Raw genomic sequence first — 23,095 nt, forward strand, 5'->3', positions numbered from 1 at the left:
ACTGTTGAGAAAAAGCTGTTGGCCACAGCCATAAAACCTGCCCTCATCTTTTCCATGATGGTGGCGGAAAAGAAAAATTCAAGTGGTATTTTCCTATTTAAAGAAGAAGGGAAAATGACTGCCAAAGTGGATGGAATTTAGTCCAACTGATGCAACGCCTGGGTTAGAAAAGCAAAATGCAAATCTCCCCTGAGCACAGGAATGGCAGCCGTGCATAGCCAAGGCCACCACAATGATGCCGCAGCCTGGCACGGGCAGGGCACAGCTCGGGTAACGCCGGGCTTCAAGCCTGCCACCCAGCCTGTTATTGTGCCACGTATTTTGGAGATGCTTATTACAGTCGCATCACTCATTGATGTTATGTTTTACTAAGAGGTTACAGACGTCTCTGACTGACTGATGGTGAGACAGAAGAGGAAAGCTCCCCTGCAGAGAGGACTTCTTGTTTCTCCACACAGCTGGGGACCGGGCAGTGCTCTAGCTCAGAAGTGGTACAATGAGGAAGAAGCACAAGCAACAGCCAGGTAACAATAGAAATGAGTTTTATTTTGTAAAAAGTTATAAAATGAATATTGTACAAAAATAAAGTCTGTAGAGAACTTTGGTTGATTAACACAAATGACTGAGACATAAATCGCAGGTGAAGTAAAAAACTCCAGAGAAGCACACTCCTGTTTTCAATAAGGTCTAAAAAAAAAAAATCACAAACTTTACCCTTTTGTATTTTTAACATAGTGATTTGCTTTGGTGGCAGCCTCTTTGAGCTGCGCAGACAATGCTGTGGGGGTAAGTGCTGAGCAGCAGGGGCTGCGCTCCCCCGAGCACTGCGCGCAGCCAACCACCCCGCAGGGCAACTCAGCCCTGGCCTGGCAGGTTGGGCTGATAGTGCCCAAATCACACCGATGCCAATGGTGGCATCTCAGCTGTGCCCTGCCCAGCACAGGGGCTGAGGTATCCCCATGACCCTGCAGGTGGTCTCTGTGCTGCCTCCATCAGCCCAAGAAAGCTGGGGGGTTGGACCCAATGATCTCGTGAAGTCCCTTCCAACCCCTACAATTCTGTGATTTTGTAAAAGCAGCGGAGGTCGCGGATGAATTATATTTTGCAGACAATGCACATCTTTCTAGGTGTGTTCTGGACTTTTTTGTCCACTAGAGTCTTCTTGTCTGGTGCCCGAGGGGCCCAGGGCAAAATGAGTGAGGAGAGTCAAGTCATTGCACGCATGAGATAAAAGGTTGGACCATCCTTTTTGTTTTTCAATTGGGATTTTTTTTTCTTACTTTTTTTTTTTCTTTTTTGGGTTTTGTGTGAGTTGATGCTTCACCGATTGTCAGGTATGTCTAGAGACCTGCACTGCTGCTCCTTCTAGGAAAATAGTCTCCAGAACGAGCAGGCGGTCAGGTACAAATGCCTTTGCTGTACTATCCCCTTCACTGTAAGGAAACTCAGACTGCTTTGCTGCATGGGTATGATCCTGTAATGTTTCAGTAAATTATATAAAACTCTTTGGTTATTTAACACAATTGTTTACCTGCAGACTATATTAAATCCAGGGCTAACTAATAAGAGGGATTTAACTTTTTCTATATGGAAATACGGAAGGAAAAGCTTAAATAAATACAACAAGAAATTATAAGGCTAAATGTGATTAATTTCCATTTGTCAATAGTTATATGAGGTCAGTTGGCAAAAAGTGTGAGAAAAAAATGTGGCTACATTTTAAATATGACTAGAATTAGTTTGTCTATCAAATGGCTAATGCTGAGCCAAGTGCTGCGACCCTCACTCATGTAGAGCAGTTTGCTCCTCCACTGGTATGACTGCAGTCACTTTCAGAAGTGTTGGTGAACAGGAGAAAGGGCTGCAGACTTTGGCACTACATTCTGTGAACATAATCAGGTTTTTGTTTAAAAGCAAAAAAGGTAAAGTAAGTGATTTTTTGCATTCAAGTTAACACTTTCAAAAGCATGGACCGTTGTTCCCAACTTATTTGTCTCTCTGTATCTTCCAAGCACCTTCTACTTTGGCACCTTTGAAAAGAAACTTAAATAAATAAGGAAAGGAGACTCATTACCGAACTGTAATAAATAACAATAACTTAATCTTAATAAATATCTTCTGTATATTTATGTCTCTGAATGGATGCATTGCATCAAGTAGTCTCTGCTCACTCACAATGACCAAATACAAATGTAGTTACCCAAGTAACATTAGTCCTTTGTAAACCAAAAGAAACACGTCTTGTGTAGGCCAGGCATGTTGTTTCTCTTACTATACTAGGAAGAAGTGCTTAAAAACTCAACTTGTTCTCATAGGTAGCAGAAGAATGAAATCCTACACTTGCTTTGAAGAAACACGAGATGGAAATAACCAAACTTAACCAGTAAGTGGAACTGTTTTGCTTTATACTGATACTGGCCCTGCAGAACTTGAGCCTGGGAATTTTGATTTTTGCCCGATACCATCTTAGATTAATCTCATTATAGTTTAGAAGTGGTCCTAAGTGCTGAGGAACCACTCTTCAACGAGCAACAGTGCAACGTGTCTTTTGGTAGAGCTGAGGGCACAGGGGATGAGCAGGGTACCCATAAGCTGCTCCTCAGCTCAGCTTCCTGGTGCGGGTGGGAGTGACTGCACCGCAGTGTGGTACTGCAGGGTTGTGTTTTTAAGCACGTTCCTCATGGATCCGAGTCTCACTGGTGGTGGACTGTGTCAAATGGGAACGGGAGTGCGAACGCCATCCAGCCATTGGCTCTCCACCCAAGCTTTTATTTACTTTCCTGTAGGACTTCAAAAGCCTCCATCTTTTAGGCAGCCTCGCGCTCCCCTGGGCTCCCACGCCCCCTCACTCTGCGTTCTTGGTCCTCTTTTCTCCATTCTGAGCAGAAGCTTCCCCGGGAACCTTGGTCCCTTTCTTTGCATCATGGCAGGAATGCAAAACTGGAGCCGCCTCCAGTGAGCAAGTGTCAGACACATCCACACCTTTTCGCGGAATGTTTTTTCAGTATGTGGTAAACCAGGTTATCATCCAAAAAGGACAGGTCGTCATCAAAGGCTGTGGGTCTGCAACAAGCTTGCCTCACTTTGTCATTGACTAGTTTTTTCTTTCGGGTTAAGTTTTTTAAAATTTTGTCATATGTAGTCTCAGCTGCATCACAAGATCCACTGCAATACCGGAAGATGAGCTCTTCTTTGGTTTCGTATCCCAAATCCAAGTCAGTCACATTTAAATGTATTTCTGTTAAGACACATCCCCGATTTTTGCCCTTTTGATTCCTCCTTCCCTTTTTGCTGGAATTCTCTATGTTCATGGCTGCATTTTGCCGGTTCCTCTCCCGCCTGGAAAAAATTGGAGTCTGTTTATCTGGCGACCTCCTCAGTCTTTTAATGGTGGCTTGGATAAAGTCCACTACCTCATCAAACTGATCTGGATAATCCTCTGGCATATTAGCTGTTCGAGAAAGAGAGAAAATGCTTTGTCACATGTCAGTTGTCATGAAGAGAAGTTTGTCAGTTTGTGGCTCAAAAACACAAGACACATGCAAGCTGCCCTGCCCTCTACTTCAGACACGCTAAAACTAAAGGGAATTTGGAAACTCATTTGAAAACTCATGGGGAAAAAGGAATGAGATATGTATGTATCTCTGCAGGTGTCTGCTTATGCTTGGTAGCACTCTGGCTTGTCTTTCAGTATTGGATGAACCTTGTCAAAATTGAGGGAAAGAGAATCATGTCACGATATGAATATTAATTGTTGGGTGGATGAAGCTACTGTGGAGAGTTACACAAGCTCTTCCTAGCAAGCAGCAAAGGGATGAGGTTTCTTTGAGGCAATTTTGTGTTTGTAATTGTTAGTTGCCTTTTCACACCAGCAGCGGTTAGTATTGCCAAAGCCACCTATTGATAAGGGTTTGGGGCAGGACAGAAGGAGAAATTTCCTGGGGTGCCAGGCTAAGCTATTATTCTTGGCTGGATGCCTGTTTTTTAATGCTTTTAGAGGATAATTACTATCAGAGCTTTTGAAAATTATCTTGTAGAACTATTTTGTATCACCAGATGCTTATTAGACTGAGTAGAAATAGGTCGGAAAAGAAGTACTATGTTAATTTTCAAGGGAAATTTTATTAATGCATTTTCTTTCTATGAAGTTAAATTACCTATTTCATTTTTCACTTGATATGTACTCTACCAGAGACAAATTATTCAAGTAAATTAAATGTTAAAGGCAATGAAATGTTTTGACACTAGTAGAACGAACCTCTTCAAGGAGGGTGAAATTGAATATGTTCTTCTGAAATGTTCTGAGATTTCAGTTTTTTCATCATGATTTGGAATAACATCATATCTGAAATCTTCCCATGGACTAAATCCCTCAGTGTGATTTGTTTTAGTGAAGACAGTGATTTAATGACAGGTCAGGCTGTCAGGGGCCCATATCTAGATGCCTTTATTTTGTATTATTAATGAATGTATCTTAAATACTTAAATAACATTGCAGTATTAAGATTTTTTTCTCCCATTCTTATTGCCAAAAATTGAGTCTTTGAAGACTCACTTCTTTTGCCGGAAAACGTAAGAAGATGCTTCTTTCTGTACTTAACTCCTAAGTGCGTACCTGCATAGTAGACTGGTTTCACACACCACAAGGGTCTAAAAGGGCTCCAGAAGGACCTCTACAAATGTCCCACGAACTGCAAACACTGGGAAAAAATATGCCTGATGTGTTGTTCCTGTCACACAGATGAGACAGGAACAGCTCTGCAGGCAACAGCTCTGTGCCACATTTCCCTAATGAGCACTATAACAGACAAGAGCCCTGGTGGGAGACCAGGCAGCAAATGTTCACAGCCCAGATGTGAATGCATTGACCCTGTTCACAGAAGTGGGGAAGGCACAAGGCTGCCTCCCATTGCAGCAAGATGTGAGCTCTGTTAGTGTAAAAATCTGCTGAAACACAGCGTGTCTGCACTTAAGGATGAGTACAGATCCCTTCCCAAAGCAGCCACATCCCAGTGGCACCCTTCACAATCACAGAGGGATGGATCAGAAATACACAGCTTCTCATGGATGGCTTCCACAAAATAGTACAGATTGGTAAAAGAGTAATGAAGGCAGGTGATCGTGTACCTTCACATAAAGAGGGTGACACATGGGAAGTGGGATGCTATAAACTGAAGAGTTTGGACCCGGGAAAAGTGAATTCCACTTTGCTTTACAGGTATCCTTGCTAAAGGCAACAGCCACTAACACCTGTGGCTCTGAAGAGATGCAAAGAAGGGATATCTGCTAACCTACACAGCCATATGGGACCTGAACAAGGCAGGGTCCTGTGCCAAGCCCCATAGTCTTGTCCACCAATGGCAAGTGCACCCTTTGGGCACTCCTTTGCTGCTACCTCTGTATCAGGTACCAAAACACCCACTGATAGCCATACCTACTGGAGGGGGTAGCATGGGTAGGTGCATCCATTGAATGCACTGCCTGGTTCTTGCAGGACAGGCTGGTCTGTCCACGCCATATGAACACAGCCCTCCTGAGCAAGGTCCTGATCAAGGTGGTAGGTAGGCTACATTCCTTAAAGGCAAGAAGAGGAAGACTCCATGCTAGACCCAGTCAAGAAAGACAACCCACTTGGAACTGGCCCAACGTCCAATGATGAAATACAAGGATGCCCCTGGCACAGACGGATGGAGAAGGCTTTGGCAGGAGGAACTTGCTCTTGTTGCTGTGCGACTGGGCGGCTTCTAGGTTTCTTACACAGAATCTCACTTATAACCCATGGGGAAAGATCTCTCTCCCTGATGAGATAGCTCTGGCTGTGCCATTCTCTACTCTCACTTTGAAATTACCCCACTCGTACTACTGTGACTACCCCAGCCCATACATCTGCCACATACTCCTGTCCCAATCCTTGTAGCAAATGTGACATGAGACCAAAACACAACAATCAGGGAAGCATACCAGGGTTCGGCAAAACCCATGCAGCAGTCAACCATCAGGAAGAGGATGGGAGATTGTTACAGGGAAACCCAGCCTGGAGATCCTTGTCTGAAACCTTCAGCCTCATACTTATCTCAAGCCTGGTATGCTGCTGATGCAGCGTGGGAAGTGTTTCCTCCCATCTAAGAAGAGAGAAGCAAAACGGTGGATTACCTGAATAAATAAAACCCAGCTGGGCATACTGTTTTTAAACTGCTTGCAGTTCAGGTGCAAAGATGTCACTCACCCCTGTGACGGTGCTATGTGCAGGAGTCTACTTGGTTTACTAATGTTAACCTGATGGCTATAGGGTTGAAGCACTGTCCTATCCAAGCCAGTGAAATACACCCTGGAGAGCAGACAAAGAGGGGAAAAGGCCCATGCTGTAGACTGTGCCCCATTTGGAGCCCATGCTGTCACTTGTCCTGGTTCATGCAAGATGACGACCCCAGCTACACCAAGGGAGCTAATGTCACTGAAAGCCTTCTGCACTGTAAAGTGGTCTGTGATATTAAGAGGGAGGAAACATGCCGTAGAGGAGACCTATGCAACATTAACGCAGGCATGAACTGTCAACACAGGAGAAGGTGGAAGCAGAAGAGAAAAAGTAGACAAATAACCAAGCCAACTGAGCAACAACTAGAGGAGCCCTACCTATGCACATGGACTTGCTGCAACCAGAACATGGGGTAATTAGCAGCATGACTGACTCCACTGATCTCACCAGGGCTCTAACATAAACCACACAGGAAGAAGGACTCTGAGCTGCAATCAGGGATGAAGTGTGCGTGGCCAATGCAGATAAAGGAGCTGGAGATCCCTGCTCAGCTCATCCCCTCTTGCAACATCAGGCCACTTGGGAGACTCACTGGGAGGGCTGCCAGCACTGTGAGTATGATGAATGCCAATATGCTGTCTCAGGGGTGGACTTCCCCTTCAGCCCAGGGAATTGGAAAACATCCCAAACAGATATCCAAATCAGTCCAGAGGACTCCTGCAGTGACCATCAGTATTTGGGAATTACATCACCGGAGGAAGGAGGAGGCATGCAGGTGATATTTGGGAACCTGTGGGAATGGTGGGCACGTAGCCTTCCTTGAGGAAGTGTGCTGGACCTGTCAGCCCTGGACAGCGTCTGCCTACCTACCACTGCACATGCTGTTACAGGACTATGTGTCTACATGATTTTAAACACAATGGCAGCTGTGTTACTGGGCCATGTGGTGAATCCTTGCAAGCTGTCATAAGCAACAACACCCTCTACCTGTGGAGCCCAAACTTGTCACTATCAATGCAGTGATGTGCCTTTTGGCATGGACCTGTGCTCCTGGCACAGCATCAAGTGCAGCTGGACCCAATGACCACTAAGTGATGGGCCCAAGCAGTGGGAATTACACTGACTGGAGTGGCTTGGTGCTAGTTTTCTGCATATCCACTAAGAGTGGCTTGCAGGGTTTTGACAGCCAGGACAGCCTGTAAAAAAAAAAAAAGCTGAAGTAGGATGCTGGGCAACCAAGCAGAAATGCTGTCATTAACAAAAACTGTGATGGGCTGAAACAAGGCACTAGAGGTAAGTGCTAAGTTACCACCAGATATCATACATGAATAAGCAATAACCACTGACCAAGGACTAAGAACCATACAAGGCTAACAGCAGGGAAGGCAAAGAAAGACAGTAGGACAATCCCAGCCTGAGGTGCACTCTGTAGATGTGCTCCAGAGATGCTGAGAGAGCTCACCACACCACAGCCACTGCATGATGAGCACTTGTTTGGTCCATGCACTGCATAAGTGATGCTGGAGGTGAAGGGGTGCTGGGCTGTGCGGCCAGAGAACACCAGCACACTCTGAGGGGCTGCCTTGGCATCTAATGCTGGTTTGTACCCTGAAAACAGGCACTCGATTCAGACATGATCTCCTTTAGTTAGTCACCCCTCTGTTGCAAACAGTTTGAAAACCATTTATAGTCTCAGAATGAAAGTCTACAGCCTGGCAGCTTTGCTTCTCTAATGCACAACACTGCATAGACCGTGCTGGCTTAACTGTGCAGTAGGAAGGGCTTTCTGTGGGGACTTCACATCCCTGTGAAAAAAAAAAGATTATTATCCCTACCTATAAAACACACAGTTGGCACGTGCATTTGTGTGTTATATTTGCACATACACATGTACAAATACATATAATTATATACACACACATTTTTTTCAAAACAAACTGATTTACTGACAACACCTCCCTTCTGGTGGAAAAGCTGAGAGAACAAACATGACAGATGCTTGTCAAGCTGTACAAAGTGCTAGCAGAAAATGCTCAGACACTACGGCAACAAAAGCAGCAAAATCTTTTCTGAGCAGCAGTCCCTGGTCGCTGGCTCCAGGGTGTAAAAGAATCAAAATTAAAAAATCTGAAGCCATCTAGGATAGGATAAAGTGGGACAGGATAGCCCACAACAGCATGTGCTCAATACAGGTTAGTAAGGTTGGCTCATATGTGCATCGCTGTGACAAACCTCAAAGTAGGCATTCCCTGGGGAGAGACATCCTGGACATATAAAATTTCCCTTGGCTGTCACTTGGCCTCTGTGTATCTTGCCCACAGCATGGGAGAAGGGCTCACAGACCCCAGGGGGCAATGTGACAAGGCTGAGCCCCACCGTTTACAACAGGGTGCCATGAAGACTCACAAGACTGGTGTAAAGTCATGAGGTTTTGCTTGGGGTTTACACCATGTTTTTGAGAGCTGCTTCCTGACTGTTGACCTCTCGGAATACCAGCCTGCTGAGTCTCTCCTTCCCATGGCACTAAACCTCTTGTCCTACTTTCTCTGCCCTTGACCCTCTCACGTTCCAGTTACAGACATGCTTTAGCATCACCACTGCCTAGCACCCTGTCAGCAGGAGCATGGGGCAGGCAGCGGTGCCCTGGCAGGAGCTGTGGCAAAGTGCATGTGTCCTGCTCCTGCTCACAGTCACAGAATGGTTTGGGTTGGAAGGGGCCTTAAACATCACCAGTTCCAGCCCCCTGCCATGGGCAGGGACATCTCCCAGGACACATCCCACCAGACCAGGCTGCTAAAAGCGCCATCCAGCCTGGCCTTGAACACTTCCAGGGATGGGACAGCCACACTTCACTCTCTTGCAGCTACCTCTTTCAATGCTGTCCCAAAGACCTGACCTCTCAGCTAGGAAAAGGCAGAGACTTCTCCTCTGCTGGCAACCACAGCATGAGTGTGCCTTCTAGTGCTGGAGTGTCAAGAGCAGGGGCTATGAATGGCAGCCACTCTGCTTTGAGGCAGCTCTGTCTTCCATGTCCAGATGAACCAGGGCTGTTGATCTGCCAGAAGTTTCTCTAAGGATCAGAAAAATAGTAAAAATGCAAAGAAGGAAAGAATGAAACACCATAGGACTGCTAAACACAGGCATCTGGAAAGTGACCAGGCTGGAAGGAGAGCTGGTCAACATCAAATATCCCAAACCCTGGGAGTCAAACAAAAGTAAAGATGTGAGACCCATTTTAAGATGCTTAGAAAACAAGAATATTTGCACCTTCTGTTTGCTGTCTGCAAGCTGTCTGCTTTCTTTTTTAACCTTTAGGTTCAAAACACTTAGGACACAATCAGATTACAATTTTGACCCAGGTTAGGAACTTCCCTGTTGAATGCATGATGAAATTCTTGCCTCACAGCTGCTCCCCAGAACCTGAGGCTTTGACCTTCCTGTCCCCAGCATGGTCCCGTGTCCCCTGGGCACAATAAAAGCTGGCAATGGGTGCAGGCTCCTGCAGCAAACACCCCCAGAGCTCCCCACCAGTCCCTGCAGAAAGACAACCCATAACCCTGCATGCAGGGAAATGTGCCTTCCTCTGGGCACTTTCTCTGCTGCAGCCCCAGTGCCTGCTGTTGCATTTCCAATTAATTAGAGACACCGTGTGCCAGCGGGGCAGGGATCTGGTGCCTGCGCTTTTTAGAACACTAAACAGTGGTCAGACAGACTCACACATAAGGTAGGTCTAAATGGATATCCAAAGCAAGCTTGTCATATTCTAAGGAACACTGTTTCCATTAAGGAAAAAATGGACATTTTATTTCTTTCTGTTCAAATGGGATCAAAATTACATTTCGTAAAACTATTCCTTTGGTTTCACTAGCAACAGATTTATTTTAAAGCCAAATATTCCCCTGCAGTGGCAGTAACCCAGCATGGTAGAGCAAGAAACCCTCAGTTTGTACCTGACCACAAATTGGTTTCAGTGGGAACAGATGGATCTTCAGCTTTTGAGAAAAAAAAAAAAATCCAGTTACTCATTTTGGTGCCTGGTTATGGATTTAAAAGGCTAACTACAGTCTCTTCTAACCATGCTGTTTATTATGGCTTACAAGAAAGTCTGAAGTTCTATTAACTGCAAAATAATAATTATAGAAGCAGGTTTTCCTTTTTATTTCCAATCTCATAAAACTTGAAGTTTAAAGGTATTGGGAACTGTATTTATGGAATCATTTTCTCTACTGATCTTTGGAAAACATAAGCATGTCACTGCAGTATCAGCTGACACTCTGCATGTCCTGAGTAAAAGTGATTGAATAAAACTCACTTAAGGTATACTAAAAATGATAAAATTGTACTTTTGTTTTACATTGTATCTTTTATGCATATATTTGTGGTATTGTGTAACGACTACATCAAAACATCATGTTAAACATTTAATACAATTACCAGGATAATATTTCACTTAAACACAGCTGTCTTTCAGTTAGAGAGGTTCAAATAGCAGCATTCAGACTCTTGTTTAAAGTAAGATTTCAAAGTCCAAGGGATTTAATCCAGCTAATTATAATGATAAGCACTATTTAGAAAACCCAGATCCAGATCTGTGTTAACATCAAATGGCCCTTTTTCAAAAACAGTTCTGGTACTTTCATCTGGGCCCTTAACTAAAATATTTTAATTTCCTTTCTTTCCTGGTTAATTTTAAGTTTCCTCCAAAGTTATAATCACAAAGATGTTTGTTCTTAGATCATTTGTTGGTGGGAAATATACAAGTCATGTGCCTCTAATTATAACTGCAATGAACCAGCCTCATGTTTTCACTGCTTATGAAGATGACTCTGGTATACCATTTATTCATTAATTATTTTATTCTTAGCTTGCTTTGTTGCAATTTTTTTTAAGGTACTTATCATAGTGGACAAGCCCTACAACACAGAGTCTCTCCATCTCATACTACAAAGGCATATTTTAGGAGACCCTTGGGGTAATCTGTTTGTGGAAGTGTGACCTTAGCGAGCCAAAAATACTCATGTTATGATCATTCTTCTTTGTAAATAAAATGTGAACTATGATGGGGATGAAATATGTATTTTACTGAAAATTAAGTACTTGTGAAAACAAAGCTTATCACACAGGTTTTAAATGAAAGCCAGTTGCTAAAACTAGTTACACTAAAAAGTTTTCAGGATTTAAACAATTAAAACACCACTTCTTTGAAGAATGACTTTGCTTTCATGCCTTGCATGAAAATCTGTAAGGCATAATTGCCTTGTGAAGTGAAATGGAAACCAGTTGGTTGTGTCCATTAGGTAACAGAGCATCAAAGACAGCAGGTCACCTCATCTCTAAATGTTTAATACAGTTCTGGTTCAGTGCCTTGCTCCCTGCCTTGCCAGCTCCCAGGAAACACCACGTCCCTGCTCACATGCAGAAAGGTCTCAGAAATGGAGCCTGCCACTGGTGTCACTTGTCTCTCATCAGGGCAAAGGGCTAAGTAACTTGGCTAAGTAACCTGGCGCCACTCACACCAGTCAGGTATGATAAGGCAGTACTAGAAACAGGCACGGGGTTCAACAAGATGTGCTTGTTCCTCATGGAGCAGACAATTTTCTGTTTGTAGCTCACCAGCTCACCCTGCCAATTCCCATATGTTGGTCACGGTACTGAACCTCCAGAGTACTTCATATTTTCATATTACCGTGCTTGGTGCTTCCCCTTGCATCTTTTTTCCTGCTTTCTCACGTGTATGAGATGCTCAGTCTCCCCAGAGAACCTCACTCTGTGGTTCCCAGCAGGAGAAGATAAGGTAGGAACAACAAGACCATCACAACTGCTGCCAGGGGTGGGAATGGTTTGGTAACTGGAAGAAAAAGCGAGGCCAGGTGAATTGGTTGAGGTGAAGGAAGCTGTCTTGCAAGCTGACCAGTCCACCAGTGTTTCTTACTCCTAATCTGGTCCAAATGGGAGTCATCCATAAATTTCTGCCTGACCTTGGGGCTGAGCACATCCTCTGGCCTCTCTGGGGGTGGTCAAAGGGGTGTCACATCTTGCAGTCAGGTAGCAAGGGACCAGCAGGTGGCTGTGGTCTCACCTCTGACTGAGAGCTTTGAACAACCAGCTCTGAGGCACCAAGAAACAGACAGCCCTTCATCACTTGCTTCCCAGGTTTTGATACAGCTCCTGCAGTAGCAGCTAGGACCCTGTCCTGGTCTTACTGCACAAGGACCATGTTCAAGCACACAAAAGGCAGTCTCTGCACCTGACAAAGTTACAGCACAAACTGTGTAAAAAGGGAAAAAGGAGACAAAGTGGACACCCTCTGCCTGAAGCCAGTGACGGAGCAGGAGCCAAGGCTGGGTGAGGAACATACCTGACCTATTCCCCACCAAATCTCCTCACTAAGGCCTCGTACACCTCCAGATCTGTACCATGCTGCAAATCTAGAGCTTCCCAGTGTAAGTTGGGTTTATGCTTAACTCTTGGTTCTGTTCCATCACTGAGAAAGTCTTAAAGAAGCCTTAAAGAAGTACTGGGACATGAAACTTGTGACCTCTATTAGTAACAGGGCATGCAGCTAGATAAGAGGCATGGCACGGAGACTTAAATGGAGGAAACACTGCTGGTAATAAAAAGAAACTCTCTTTGGCACTACTGGGCAGAACTGATCCAGGTCAGCCCTCACATGTCACTAGTAAAACTCCACATTGGTCACACTGCACCACTTCGGTGCCAGCTCTCTGAACCTGAGCAGGACAACTGATCCAACAGCAGGGGCACCGCTTCCACAACAGCTCAACACAACTCTGACCAAGCAGCTGCACCTGAGATGCTCCTACACTGCATCTCCTGGCTTTAGGGCTGTGCCAAGGAACAAACACGGGCAGCAATGCAGCAGGAAGGGGCCCTGTCCCAGTCTCTGTCCTGGAGCAGAAAAGCACAGCCATGTGATCAAAGCCATGACTGATGAGCCTGCAAGGACAATCTCTGCTGTGGTCAGATTTTGATTTGGACTATAAGTAATAAATTTGCTTCCTGTATTTCAACTTTTTTTTTTTCCAATAGGCATGATATGTAAAGTTTTAACATTACAGTTTTGAAAATGTTCTTATTATATTCATCAGTTCATGGATCTCAGGCAGGTGCTCCTGCTCTGCTGCAGGAGATGTCACAGTGGGACTCATCAGATGGTGTCAGTGGCTGCTCAGAGACAGCAAGGCTCTGAAAAGCTCTGCCTCCTTCCAAGCCACTATGCTGGAAACATGCCTCCTTGTCAAAAAATTTGTAAGCTGTTGCTGGTTTTGTCAAAGAAATCTGATCTGTTTGGGATGGGAGCAGAGATAGTCCAGATATTTGTCTGTAGCTTGTTAGATGAAGGGGATAAGACCAGCTTGCCTCAAAAAATGTGGCCACCTGAGAAGTTCTGGCACACCTGCTGTACCACTGCCTTGCCCACATGCAGGAAAACAAGTATTTTGCAGAAAAACAAGTATTTTGAATCCAGTGTTTGCTTCTTTCTAAGACTCAATAATCATTAAAGCATTTGTACGAGTCGCACTGAATTCAAAGAAATGTGCCTGCAGTTTTCAGTGTAAGCGCTGTGCCAATAGATACAGACCAAGGCAAAAGATTAAATATCTGCTAAGTCATACACTGTGGCTTTTTTCCTTAAAAAATTGCTGATATTTGAAATGTCTTACATAATTCATTTTCTGTCCTTGATCTTAAAACCAGACATATTTTGTATCTTAATGCTTTGTTTGTACCTGCCTCAAATACATCTTTTTGATTCTATTTTCTTTCTTCTCTCTGTAAGCAAGACTGGATTGCCAACAATCATTGAAATCTTTCCTTTGGTTCCCCTTACCAAGTAGTATTTGCTCAGAAACTACAGCTGTTTTTGTCAAAAAAAAAATGACCACCCTGCAGTGTTAACCATTCTACCAGCACTAGTGTGTCAGTGGACTCATTAGATGTCTGATGATCCTGAACATTGTTATGCCACAATATTTAGTATTCTCACTTATTACTTGTCATTAACATATTGCTATGGAAGTATGAGAATCTTCAGCAAGTGTCATTATGTGGGGTTTGGCCTGTGTACTCCAAGTTTTAAGTTACAGTTTCTTGGTAGTGTGTGTGTGTTGGGGAGGGACGAGGACTGGGTATTTGCACTAGATCATAGAATCATAGAAACATTAGGGTTTGAAAAGACCACCAAGATCATCTGGTCCTACCACCACCCTACTACCAATGTCACCCACTAAACCATGTCCCTAAGCACCACGTCCAACCTTTCCTTAAATACCCCCAGGGATGGTGACTCTACCACTTCCCTGGGCAACCTGTCCCAGTGCCTGACTGCTCTTTCTGAGAAGAAATGTCTCCTCATTTCCAACCTGAACCTCTCCTGCCACAGCTTGAGGCCATTCCCTCTAGTCCCATCACTGGTTACCTGTGAGAAGAAGTCAACCCCCAGCTCCCCACACCTTCCTTTCAGGGAGCTGGAGAGAGCAATAAGGTCTCCCCTGAGCCTCCTCCAGACTAAAAAATCCCAGTCTCCTCAGCCGCTCCTCACAGGGCTTGTGTTCCAGACCCTTCACCAGCTTTGTAGCCCTTCTCTGGACATGCTCCAGGGCCTTGATGTCCTTATTGTACTGAGGGGCCCAAAGCTGAACACAGTACTTGAGATGCGGCATCACCAGAGCTGAGTACAGGGGAACGATCACATCCTTGGTCCTGCTGGCTGCACTGTTCCTGACACAAGCCAGGATGCCATTGGCCTTGGCCACCTGGGCACACTGCTGGCTCATGTTCAGGTGAGCATTGATTTTGATGGGTGGGACTTGATGACTCCAACAGCTTCTCTCAGCTTCTCTAACTTTAAATATTCTATATCTGCCTTATGCAGGAATACTAAAACTTACAAGTCACTGCAGCCTATCATTTTGAGGATCCTGTTCTAGTGGACAAATACTGACTCTCCCAGCAATCCATCAACAGTCATCACAGAGCTGACAAGCATTTCTAAAATACATTCAAGAGGCCTATGAAAGGTGACCAAGGAATGCATGTTGAGGTATGTTATCTAGCAACCCACATCTGCAAAACATCTAAAAGGATCCACACTTCTACTGGAAAAATTTTGAGGCCCCTAAAATGAAAAGGAGCAAAGACATAAAACTTTAAACAAAGGATAACTGTTAAAATGAGAATAAAACCAGATTCTCTTGCATTTCAATCATTTTCTCCTTAGGTCTCTGAACACCCTTCAAGGGAGTATATTCAGGAGATACACGTGACTGCAGCAAGAACAGCTTCTAGGGCTACGCGCATCTGGATTTACCCAGATGTGCCCTAGAATATGTCTTCTAGAATTGTGCACATGAAAAGAAGACAACTTTGAATGCTTGAGATTTCTAAATGCCTAGAAGACCTGGGTGTGCCCATGCACAAACTTTACTATATATATGCTGGCCCAGTGACATACGCGCACTCAGTCTGAGAGTGGCTGGATGCACCGGCTGCACTGGATACACACAGATCGAATGACAAGTGTGGCACCTGCTCGGCTGGGGCAGACAAAAACCTCTCTGATGCATTGCATTTACTGTGCAGGGGCAGGTTGCCTCTGTGGCTTATGGGTATCTTGCACTAGAGCACATCTGCTGCACTGTGAGGGTTTGGGGCAGGAAAACCTGGACTGAAACATGAGAGTTCTGATTTGTAACACAAACTCTGTCTAATAAATACTGTAGGGAAGGAAATACAATCATTTGGAAGTATAATTTAATATTGTTTTTGCCTTTAGAAGCCTTATAATAGCACTATTCATTCTAGATACTTCCATTCCAGCTAAATGCAGAATCTTAACATTAAATGCCCCTCGGAGGGGATATGAAGAATGTTTAACAGAGGTATATTGCACGTATAACATGGTGTGCTACGCTATAGCATGACAAAGGAACTCTCAACAACAGTTCACCATCCTGTGGCCATGGAGTAACTCAGTCATTACAATTCAGAGAAACATCTTCTCTGTCTATTAAAAAGAGATATTTTTCATTGATTTTTGCATATGTACTGCTAGTTCTTACTCAAGATGCCCACTAGATCAAGAGACTACATGTCATGTCCTGCATCTTGGGATACTCCAGCCCTCACACATGTGCTGATTATGGCTATACAGGGGCAAGCAGTTACAAAACATATTTGCTGGGAAACACATATAAGACAAACTAAGTTTTTTTTTTATAGTAATTTGGTTTATATTTGTTCTGTTCATACTCACTATTTAAGCTAACTATGTCCTTCTAACTGCAGACTGTAGCATGAGGGTAACAAAGGAAGTGTTTTCTAATGTTACAAACTCCCCAAGTACTCTTCTTCATGTGAAATAAGCTGTCCCATGAGCACGGATGCCTAAAACACTTAGAAACACTGGGATCATCTCAAATGCACTAGAGTTACAGAGGCTACTCTCACCCCAGCATCCAGTCCAATGAAAAATGCAGAAGACTGCAATTGCCAACACTCTCTGCCCTCTCTAATTACTGTCCTGAACAGCAAAGGTCAGCACATTACACCTGATCAGCCTGGGAGGTTAGGACCTTGCCTGTAGGCTGGAAAGAAGGAAGGTTTTCCAGCCAACCTGAAAGAGATGGGGTAGCATCAGGTGACCTCAGAGTACTTTGCAGAGAAAGCAATCCCTTTAAATGAGAATGCAGAAAGGTGTCGACAGCCTGGGAAAACAGATCTGTGCTCCAGCAAGGTGTTTGGCCTTCCCCTCAGAGTGGGGCTTGATCTCACAACCCACCACTGCCCGTGGCATATCAGAGACCTGAGCTACCCCACCCAGCCTGCATGGGGACCACTATAGGGCAGAGCTGTGCACCCCTCTTCAAACACCATAATGTGGCACCCCGTCCTGCTCAGCTTTGTGAGCTGTCTCCCAAAGATGCCATGCTGGCTACCAGCCCCCAGGGGTACCAAGGCATGGCAGGCCCACCAGCAGGCTGTGAGCATGCCTGATGCTGGAAGGAGAAACCAGGAGGTCTATGCAACACAGCTGCCACCCCTCTTATGTACATTGTTCTGTCTCTTCCCCGTTCCAAAGGGTGTGTGGCACTGAATGGTGAGCAGAGAGGAACAAGTGCACCAAGGGCAGGGCTGTGGTTACTCCAACATGGCGCGTAGCCCTTGTTGGCCTGGATGGGATTGGTCTCGCAGGCTACGTGCTTGCAGCCAGCTCTTCAGGCACCACACGCTTTTAAGTCAACAAAAACAGTGTGAAAATGAATCGAAGTATTTCTGCGCTTTCTTACAGCTGCCTGTCTCTCCTGACTCACTTGGTTTGGCAACCTGGCTGAGAGCAGTCTCCAGCATTTGGGCAAGTGTGCCGTGCTGCTGCTGTGCAAAGATCACAGGAACAGCCTGCGTTTTTCTCAGCTTCTGCTGTGAAGAGCAGCACTGGTATTCTCCCCTCACAGCCAGGCCCATTGGATCCAACAGGATCCACATTAGGAGGTGGAGGCCGAGCTACCAGTCCTTTCTGGAAGGACTGTTCTAGTGGTGCCTAGGAGCCCCCTCTGTCCTGGAAGGAGAGGCTTTGGGACAAGGCTGGCTGTTCACACAGCCACCACACATGTTAACACAGCCCATCTTCCTCCTTGCTTACCCACTCCACAGAAAAAAAAAGGAGGAAACAGTGACAAATTCTGTACTGCTAGCCATACCATCAAGCTTCTGGCGAGACACCAGCTCATGAGGAACTGTATTCCCAGAGGTAGCTTTTAAGATAGAAGTGGTATTGCATAAATACATCCTCCCTGGAAAGAGGGAGCACTAATGATCTCCTGCCCTGTGCTGCCTCCTCACTAGCACTCTTCTCACCAGAGAGCTGGTGTTGCTGCCAGTCTGTGCTAAAATCACCAGCACAGCACCCACAAAGCTGATCTTTGCCTCTGGTGGGACTACTCAGCACATCACTACCTTCCCCACCATGGCCGAGCAGCAGGGGACTGGGGTTGGGATTGGAGAGGAGGTGGCAGCTACAGGGGGAAAACACAAGCAAAGAGACAACACAGAGGAGACCAAGTGGAGAACAAGGAGTGGGATGCTGGAGGGCAGATGCAAAGTGGAGCCATAGGGTACAATTCCCTGCTCAGCACCTCCACGCTGCACTAACCCAGCTGCTCCCAGGGAAATCAGCACGGGGCTGCCCGTGGTCAGAGCTGTGACAGCCGCAGGGAAGGACATACCTCCTGGTAAGGAGATAAAAATGAGCCTCGGTCATTGGATTCTCTCTGCTTCGAACTAGAGGGAAAGGGATGAGCAAGGGCAAAGGGAACAACCTCCAAGCTGTGTCTCTGCCTTTGCCAAGTGGACATCCCCACAATCTGTGTGAGTATCTTGCTGCTTCTTATTGAGCCATATTAACTCCCACTTTAAAAAGCCACCAATGTTAGCGTAACACTTGCATACCACTGTTAACATCCTGCATCTGCTATTGCAGGAGACCTATTATTAGCGAGGCATTATTATTATCTGTCATTTGGACTGTAAGCTGTCTTACTGTGAGCTAGTTCATGTGGATTGCTCTGCACCAAGCTCCTATCCCCACCACTGCTACTCTTCTGTAAATTTCCACACGGAAACACTGCTTTTGGGATAAGTATCCAAGGAGGATTTAACAAAACTAAGCTGCACTCCAGGATGTGTACAGTGCCTTGCAGCACGGCGCAGTGTCCACCAGGACCCGTGCCCACTGCAGACAGTGAATAACTGCACTGGCAGCCCTGAGCAGCGAGAGGAGGCTGAAGTGGTGGGGAGGGAGTTTCAGCGCCTGCATCACACGGTGCTTGACCCTCCCATGGCTCCTTTGCACAGAATTAACTTCCCCATGTCTCAGGGTTTTTCAAGCAAAGGAATCCTAACACTGTTGGGAAGGAAGGGCTGGACAGGGGGTCACTGCCATCTCCAGCTCCAAGATTTTTAGTATGACTGGGATTGGAGCTGCTGCAGCCAGACAGAGCTGGTGCCCCTGCCTGGGAAAATGCGAGGAGGAAAGCAGGGGGGGGTCCCTTCCTCACCCTGATGCCTGAGCAAAGGGCAGCGGGTTTAGCAAGACAGACAGCGGTGGCTACAAAGGGGAATGTTTCTTACAGTCACTGTGCACAGCATAGGGAGGCGGCAGGCTGATGGGGGAGAGATCGTCTTCAGGCCCCTCTACCACTGAAGGGGGCCCCTCAGGAGGCATCTTACCGGTGGGCAGGGGCGAGGTGGAGACCGTGTTGAGCAGCACCACGCAGACAGCCACAACATCCCATAACTTCATCTTAGATCTCCTTCCAACACGGGCCCCTGGCAGGGAGGAGAGGACGGGTTAGCTCCCAGCTGCTGTGCTCCCCCAGCCCTGTCCCTTCCCTGCCAGCCCTGAGACACCCGGGGGACTCAGCAGGGGCCAACAACCTGCTTGCAGCCGTGCCCCCCCAGACCCTCCTGTCCCCATCCTGTGGGATCTTCTGGTGTGGAAGCGGGGCTGTGGGGTGGCCACCATCCCCTCTAAGCCCAGGCATGCTGCCTGGGGGCAGGCTGGCAGGTCCCAGGGGCCTGCGCCCAGGGCCAGGTGGGTGTCACCATGTCCCCATGCTGGCAGCCAGGTCACCTTGTGCTCATCATCCCCCGGCACCAGGGCACCTGTCCCAGGGCTGAGACAGGGCGGACCCGGCTGGCCTGTGGTGCAAGGCTGCGCAGCTTTGCTGTGCTACGGGCAAACTTTCATTTCCCTCCTCTCTCTGTCCCCAGTCTTTTTCCTTTGCTCTTGCCTTTTAATTTTCCCTGTCCCCTTTTCTTTTTCCCTTTCCTGATCTCTTTTCTTTTTCCTCCTCACTTTCTCCCCTTTAGTTTTCCCAGTCCACTTTGCTTTCCCCTTTCCCTTTTCTCTTCCTTTTTCTCCTTTCATTTTCTCTGTTCTCTTTCCTTTCCCTTTTCCTGTTCTCACTCTCTTCCTCTTCCCTTTTTCTCCTTTCCTTTTTCTTTACCCCTTATCTTCTTTCCCTTTCATTTTTTTCATTTCCTGCTTCTTTTTTTTTTTCTGTTCCTCTTCTTTGCCTTTTCTCTTTCTCTTCCAGTTTCCCTTTCCCCTTCCATCTCCACATTTTCTTTTTTCTTTCCTCCTTCCCTTCTTTTTTTTTTTCCCCCATTTCCCTTTCCTTTAATTTTCCCCTCCTCTCCATTTCCTCCTTATCGTTCTCCTCTCCTTTCCCTTTCTCTTCTCCTTCCCCCGTCCTTTCTCCCTTTCACCCCTTTTTCCCCGCTCCCCCTGCACCCCGACACCCACCTCCCGGAGCCGGCAGCTGCCCCGGGACCGCTTCAGCCCGGCCCGGCCCCGCTGGGCGGCAGCGGAGGGGTCTCACCGGGGGGCTCCGGCCGCGGGGCTCCGACCCCTGCCCGCCGCCGGGGCCGCTGCGCGGAGCCCTTCCAGGCTCGGGCGCTGCCCTCGCACCTCGCCGGCACCGGGGCGCCCCGGGGGGGCGGCCCCGTGCCCCCCATCCCGACGAGGGTACCCCTCCCGCCCCGCCGCGACCCCCGCCTCGCCCTCACCTCCGAGCTGGTCTCGTCGGACCCGAGATGGACATCAACGCCGGGGAGCCGAGCGGCCGGACGGGCGATGCATGGGGGGCCAGGTCGGGGTCCGGCCGCCGGGACCCTCTTTTTGCGCGGTGGGGGCAGGCGTGGGGAAGGGGGGCGAGGTCGCGGGTCTGGGTGGAGGCGGAGGGGAGCCGCCAGCACAAGCGAGCCCCGGCGGCCTCCCCCGGCCGCCGCAGGTGCTGTGTCCGCGGCCGGTGCCGGGGTCTGTGCCCGCTGCGGCCCCGGGGCCGCGCTCAGCAGCGGCGGGAGCGGCCCGAGCCGCGGGGAGCGCCGCCTGGCAGCGGGAGCTGGCTCTGGGTGCTGCTCTTGGGACCCTGCCTGGAAATCTGAGAAAGACACTCCATCAACAACTGCGGGGAGTCAGATGAAGACATCAGGGCTCCTGTAACGCCAGCTGGTCCAGCACCGCGGGGAGCCGCGCACCGCTCGGACACGCACGCAACGGCGGGAAGGAGAAAAAAAAAAAAAAAAAAAAAAAAAAAGAAGGAAAAAAAGAAAAAGAAAAAAACGGGAAAAAAAAATAAGAGCAGCTGAGGAGGAGAGGAGGGGAAAAAAAATTAAAATCGCACCACCCCCCTCAGCCTGCTGGCAGAATCAGAGGCCGGCGCTGGGATTTGTAGCGCCGGTAGCAGCAGCAGCAGCAGCAGCAGCAGCAGCCAGGCTTCCTCCTGCAGAGCGGGGGTCCCGTCGCGGCGAGAGCTTAGATCCAAGCGGGGAGCGGCGGGGGGCCGGGCCGGTGCCGGGGCTCTCCCCAGCTCCCCGGGAGCCGCCGGGGCTCCGCGGGCGGGGTCGGGGGCGAGGCGAGGCGAGGCGCGGGGGGCTCCGCACCCGCGGGCGGAGGGGAGCGCGGAGCCGGACGCCGGGGCTTTGCCAGGGCGACTCTGCGCCGCAGATGGATTTATAGGGCCCTTTGGCAGTGACGCGCCCTCCGCTGATTCGCTTTCAGACCCAAACACACGCTGGCCCCCCGCACCGGACCCCGCGGAGCCTCCAAATATCTCCCGGCTGAAGTCACCGGCCCGACATACCGTGCGCTGCGCGCCCGGCGGCGCAGCCCCGCGGACACCCGCTTGGCCCCGCGGCCGCCGTGCCGGGCCGTGCCGGGCCGGGGTAACCCAACACCAAGCCTCGGCGGCTGCAGGGGCTCCGGCCCGGCCCGGCACGGCCCCCCCCGGCCCCGCCGCCGCCCCCTCCTCGCCCCCCGCCGGCCGCAGGTGCCCCGGGTGCGCTGCGCGGCCCCTGCACGGGGGGCGGCGGCGGGGGGACGCGCGGGAGGCCGCGGCGAAAAGTGGCCGTAAACAGTCTCGGCTTACAGCCCCGCGCCCTGTATTTATGACTCACCCAGTTGTCCGGAGGTATGAGGTCCTCATGTCGCCGGTGCTATGAAATTAACGCGGCGGGCGGCTGGGGAGAGCGCAGGGATTGCGCGCCGGCCAATAAAGCGCTCCGTCTGCACTGCGCTTCTTCCTTTTTTCTTTATGATTTTTGTTGTTTGTTGTTGTTGTTTGGTTTGTGTTTTGGATTTGGCGTGCGGATACGGCTGGGATGGGGCGGCGGGACCCCGCGGGGCACCGGAGCCCAGCAACGAGGGACACCGGGGGGCACCGGGGGGACGAGCCCGGCGCCGGGCACGGCCGGGCCGGCGGCAGAGCTGTCACCGAAAGCTGCTGCCCGGCCGCGGGATCCTTCCAGCCTCCCCTCCGCGGGGTGTGCGTGTGGCTCTGGCTCCGCATTCACACGGCTGTGTGCGCGCCGGATCGCCCCTCTCTACCGGGGAAGGCAAGAGGCTCCCGGGACCCCCCGACGGGGATCGTGCTCGGCCCCACACATCCCCACGCATCCGCACACACCCAACATCCCTGTCCGCCGGGGTTGCTGCGGTGGGGACGGCCACGGCAGCTGACGGGGGTCCGGCAGGGCAGGGAGGGGGGTACGAGGACCTCAGGTTTCCTTTCCTTTCTCTTCTCCCTTCCTTTCTCTTTTCCCTTCCCTTCCTTTCTCTTTTCCCTTCCCTTCCCTTCCTTTCTCTTTTCCCTTCCCTTTCCTTTTCCCTTTCCTTTTCCCTTCCCTTCCCTTCCTTTCTCTTTTCCCTTCCCTTCCCTTTCCTTTTCCCTTCCCTTTCCTTTTCCCTTCCCTTCCCTTCCCTTCCCTTCCCTTCCCTTCCCTTCCCTTCCCTTCCCTTCCCTTCCCTTCCCTTCCCTT

General features: G+C 48.5%; 1 protein-coding gene across 1 annotated transcript; it reads right to left on the reverse strand.

Annotated features, from left to right (window-relative positions):
* Positions 1–600: 600 nt before the first annotated feature.
* Positions 601–22,080, reverse strand: GDNF (glial cell derived neurotrophic factor). The gene is made up of 3 exons (XM_084305263.1): positions 20,846–22,080; positions 19,406–19,603; positions 601–3,451 (listed from the first exon to the last, which is right to left on the reverse strand). The coding sequence occupies exons 2-3, from the start codon at positions 19,575–19,577 to the stop codon at positions 2,967–2,969; spliced, it is 657 nt and encodes a 218-aa protein (XP_084161389.1). The 5' UTR covers positions 19,578–19,603; positions 20,846–22,080; the 3' UTR covers positions 601–2,966.
* Positions 22,081–23,095: the final 1,015 nt, after the last annotated feature.

Source organism: Netta rufina (assembly GCF_964035555.1).
Source record: "Netta rufina genome assembly, chromosome: Z".
Classification (NCBI taxonomy): domain Eukaryota; kingdom Metazoa; phylum Chordata; class Aves; order Anseriformes; family Anatidae; genus Netta; species Netta rufina.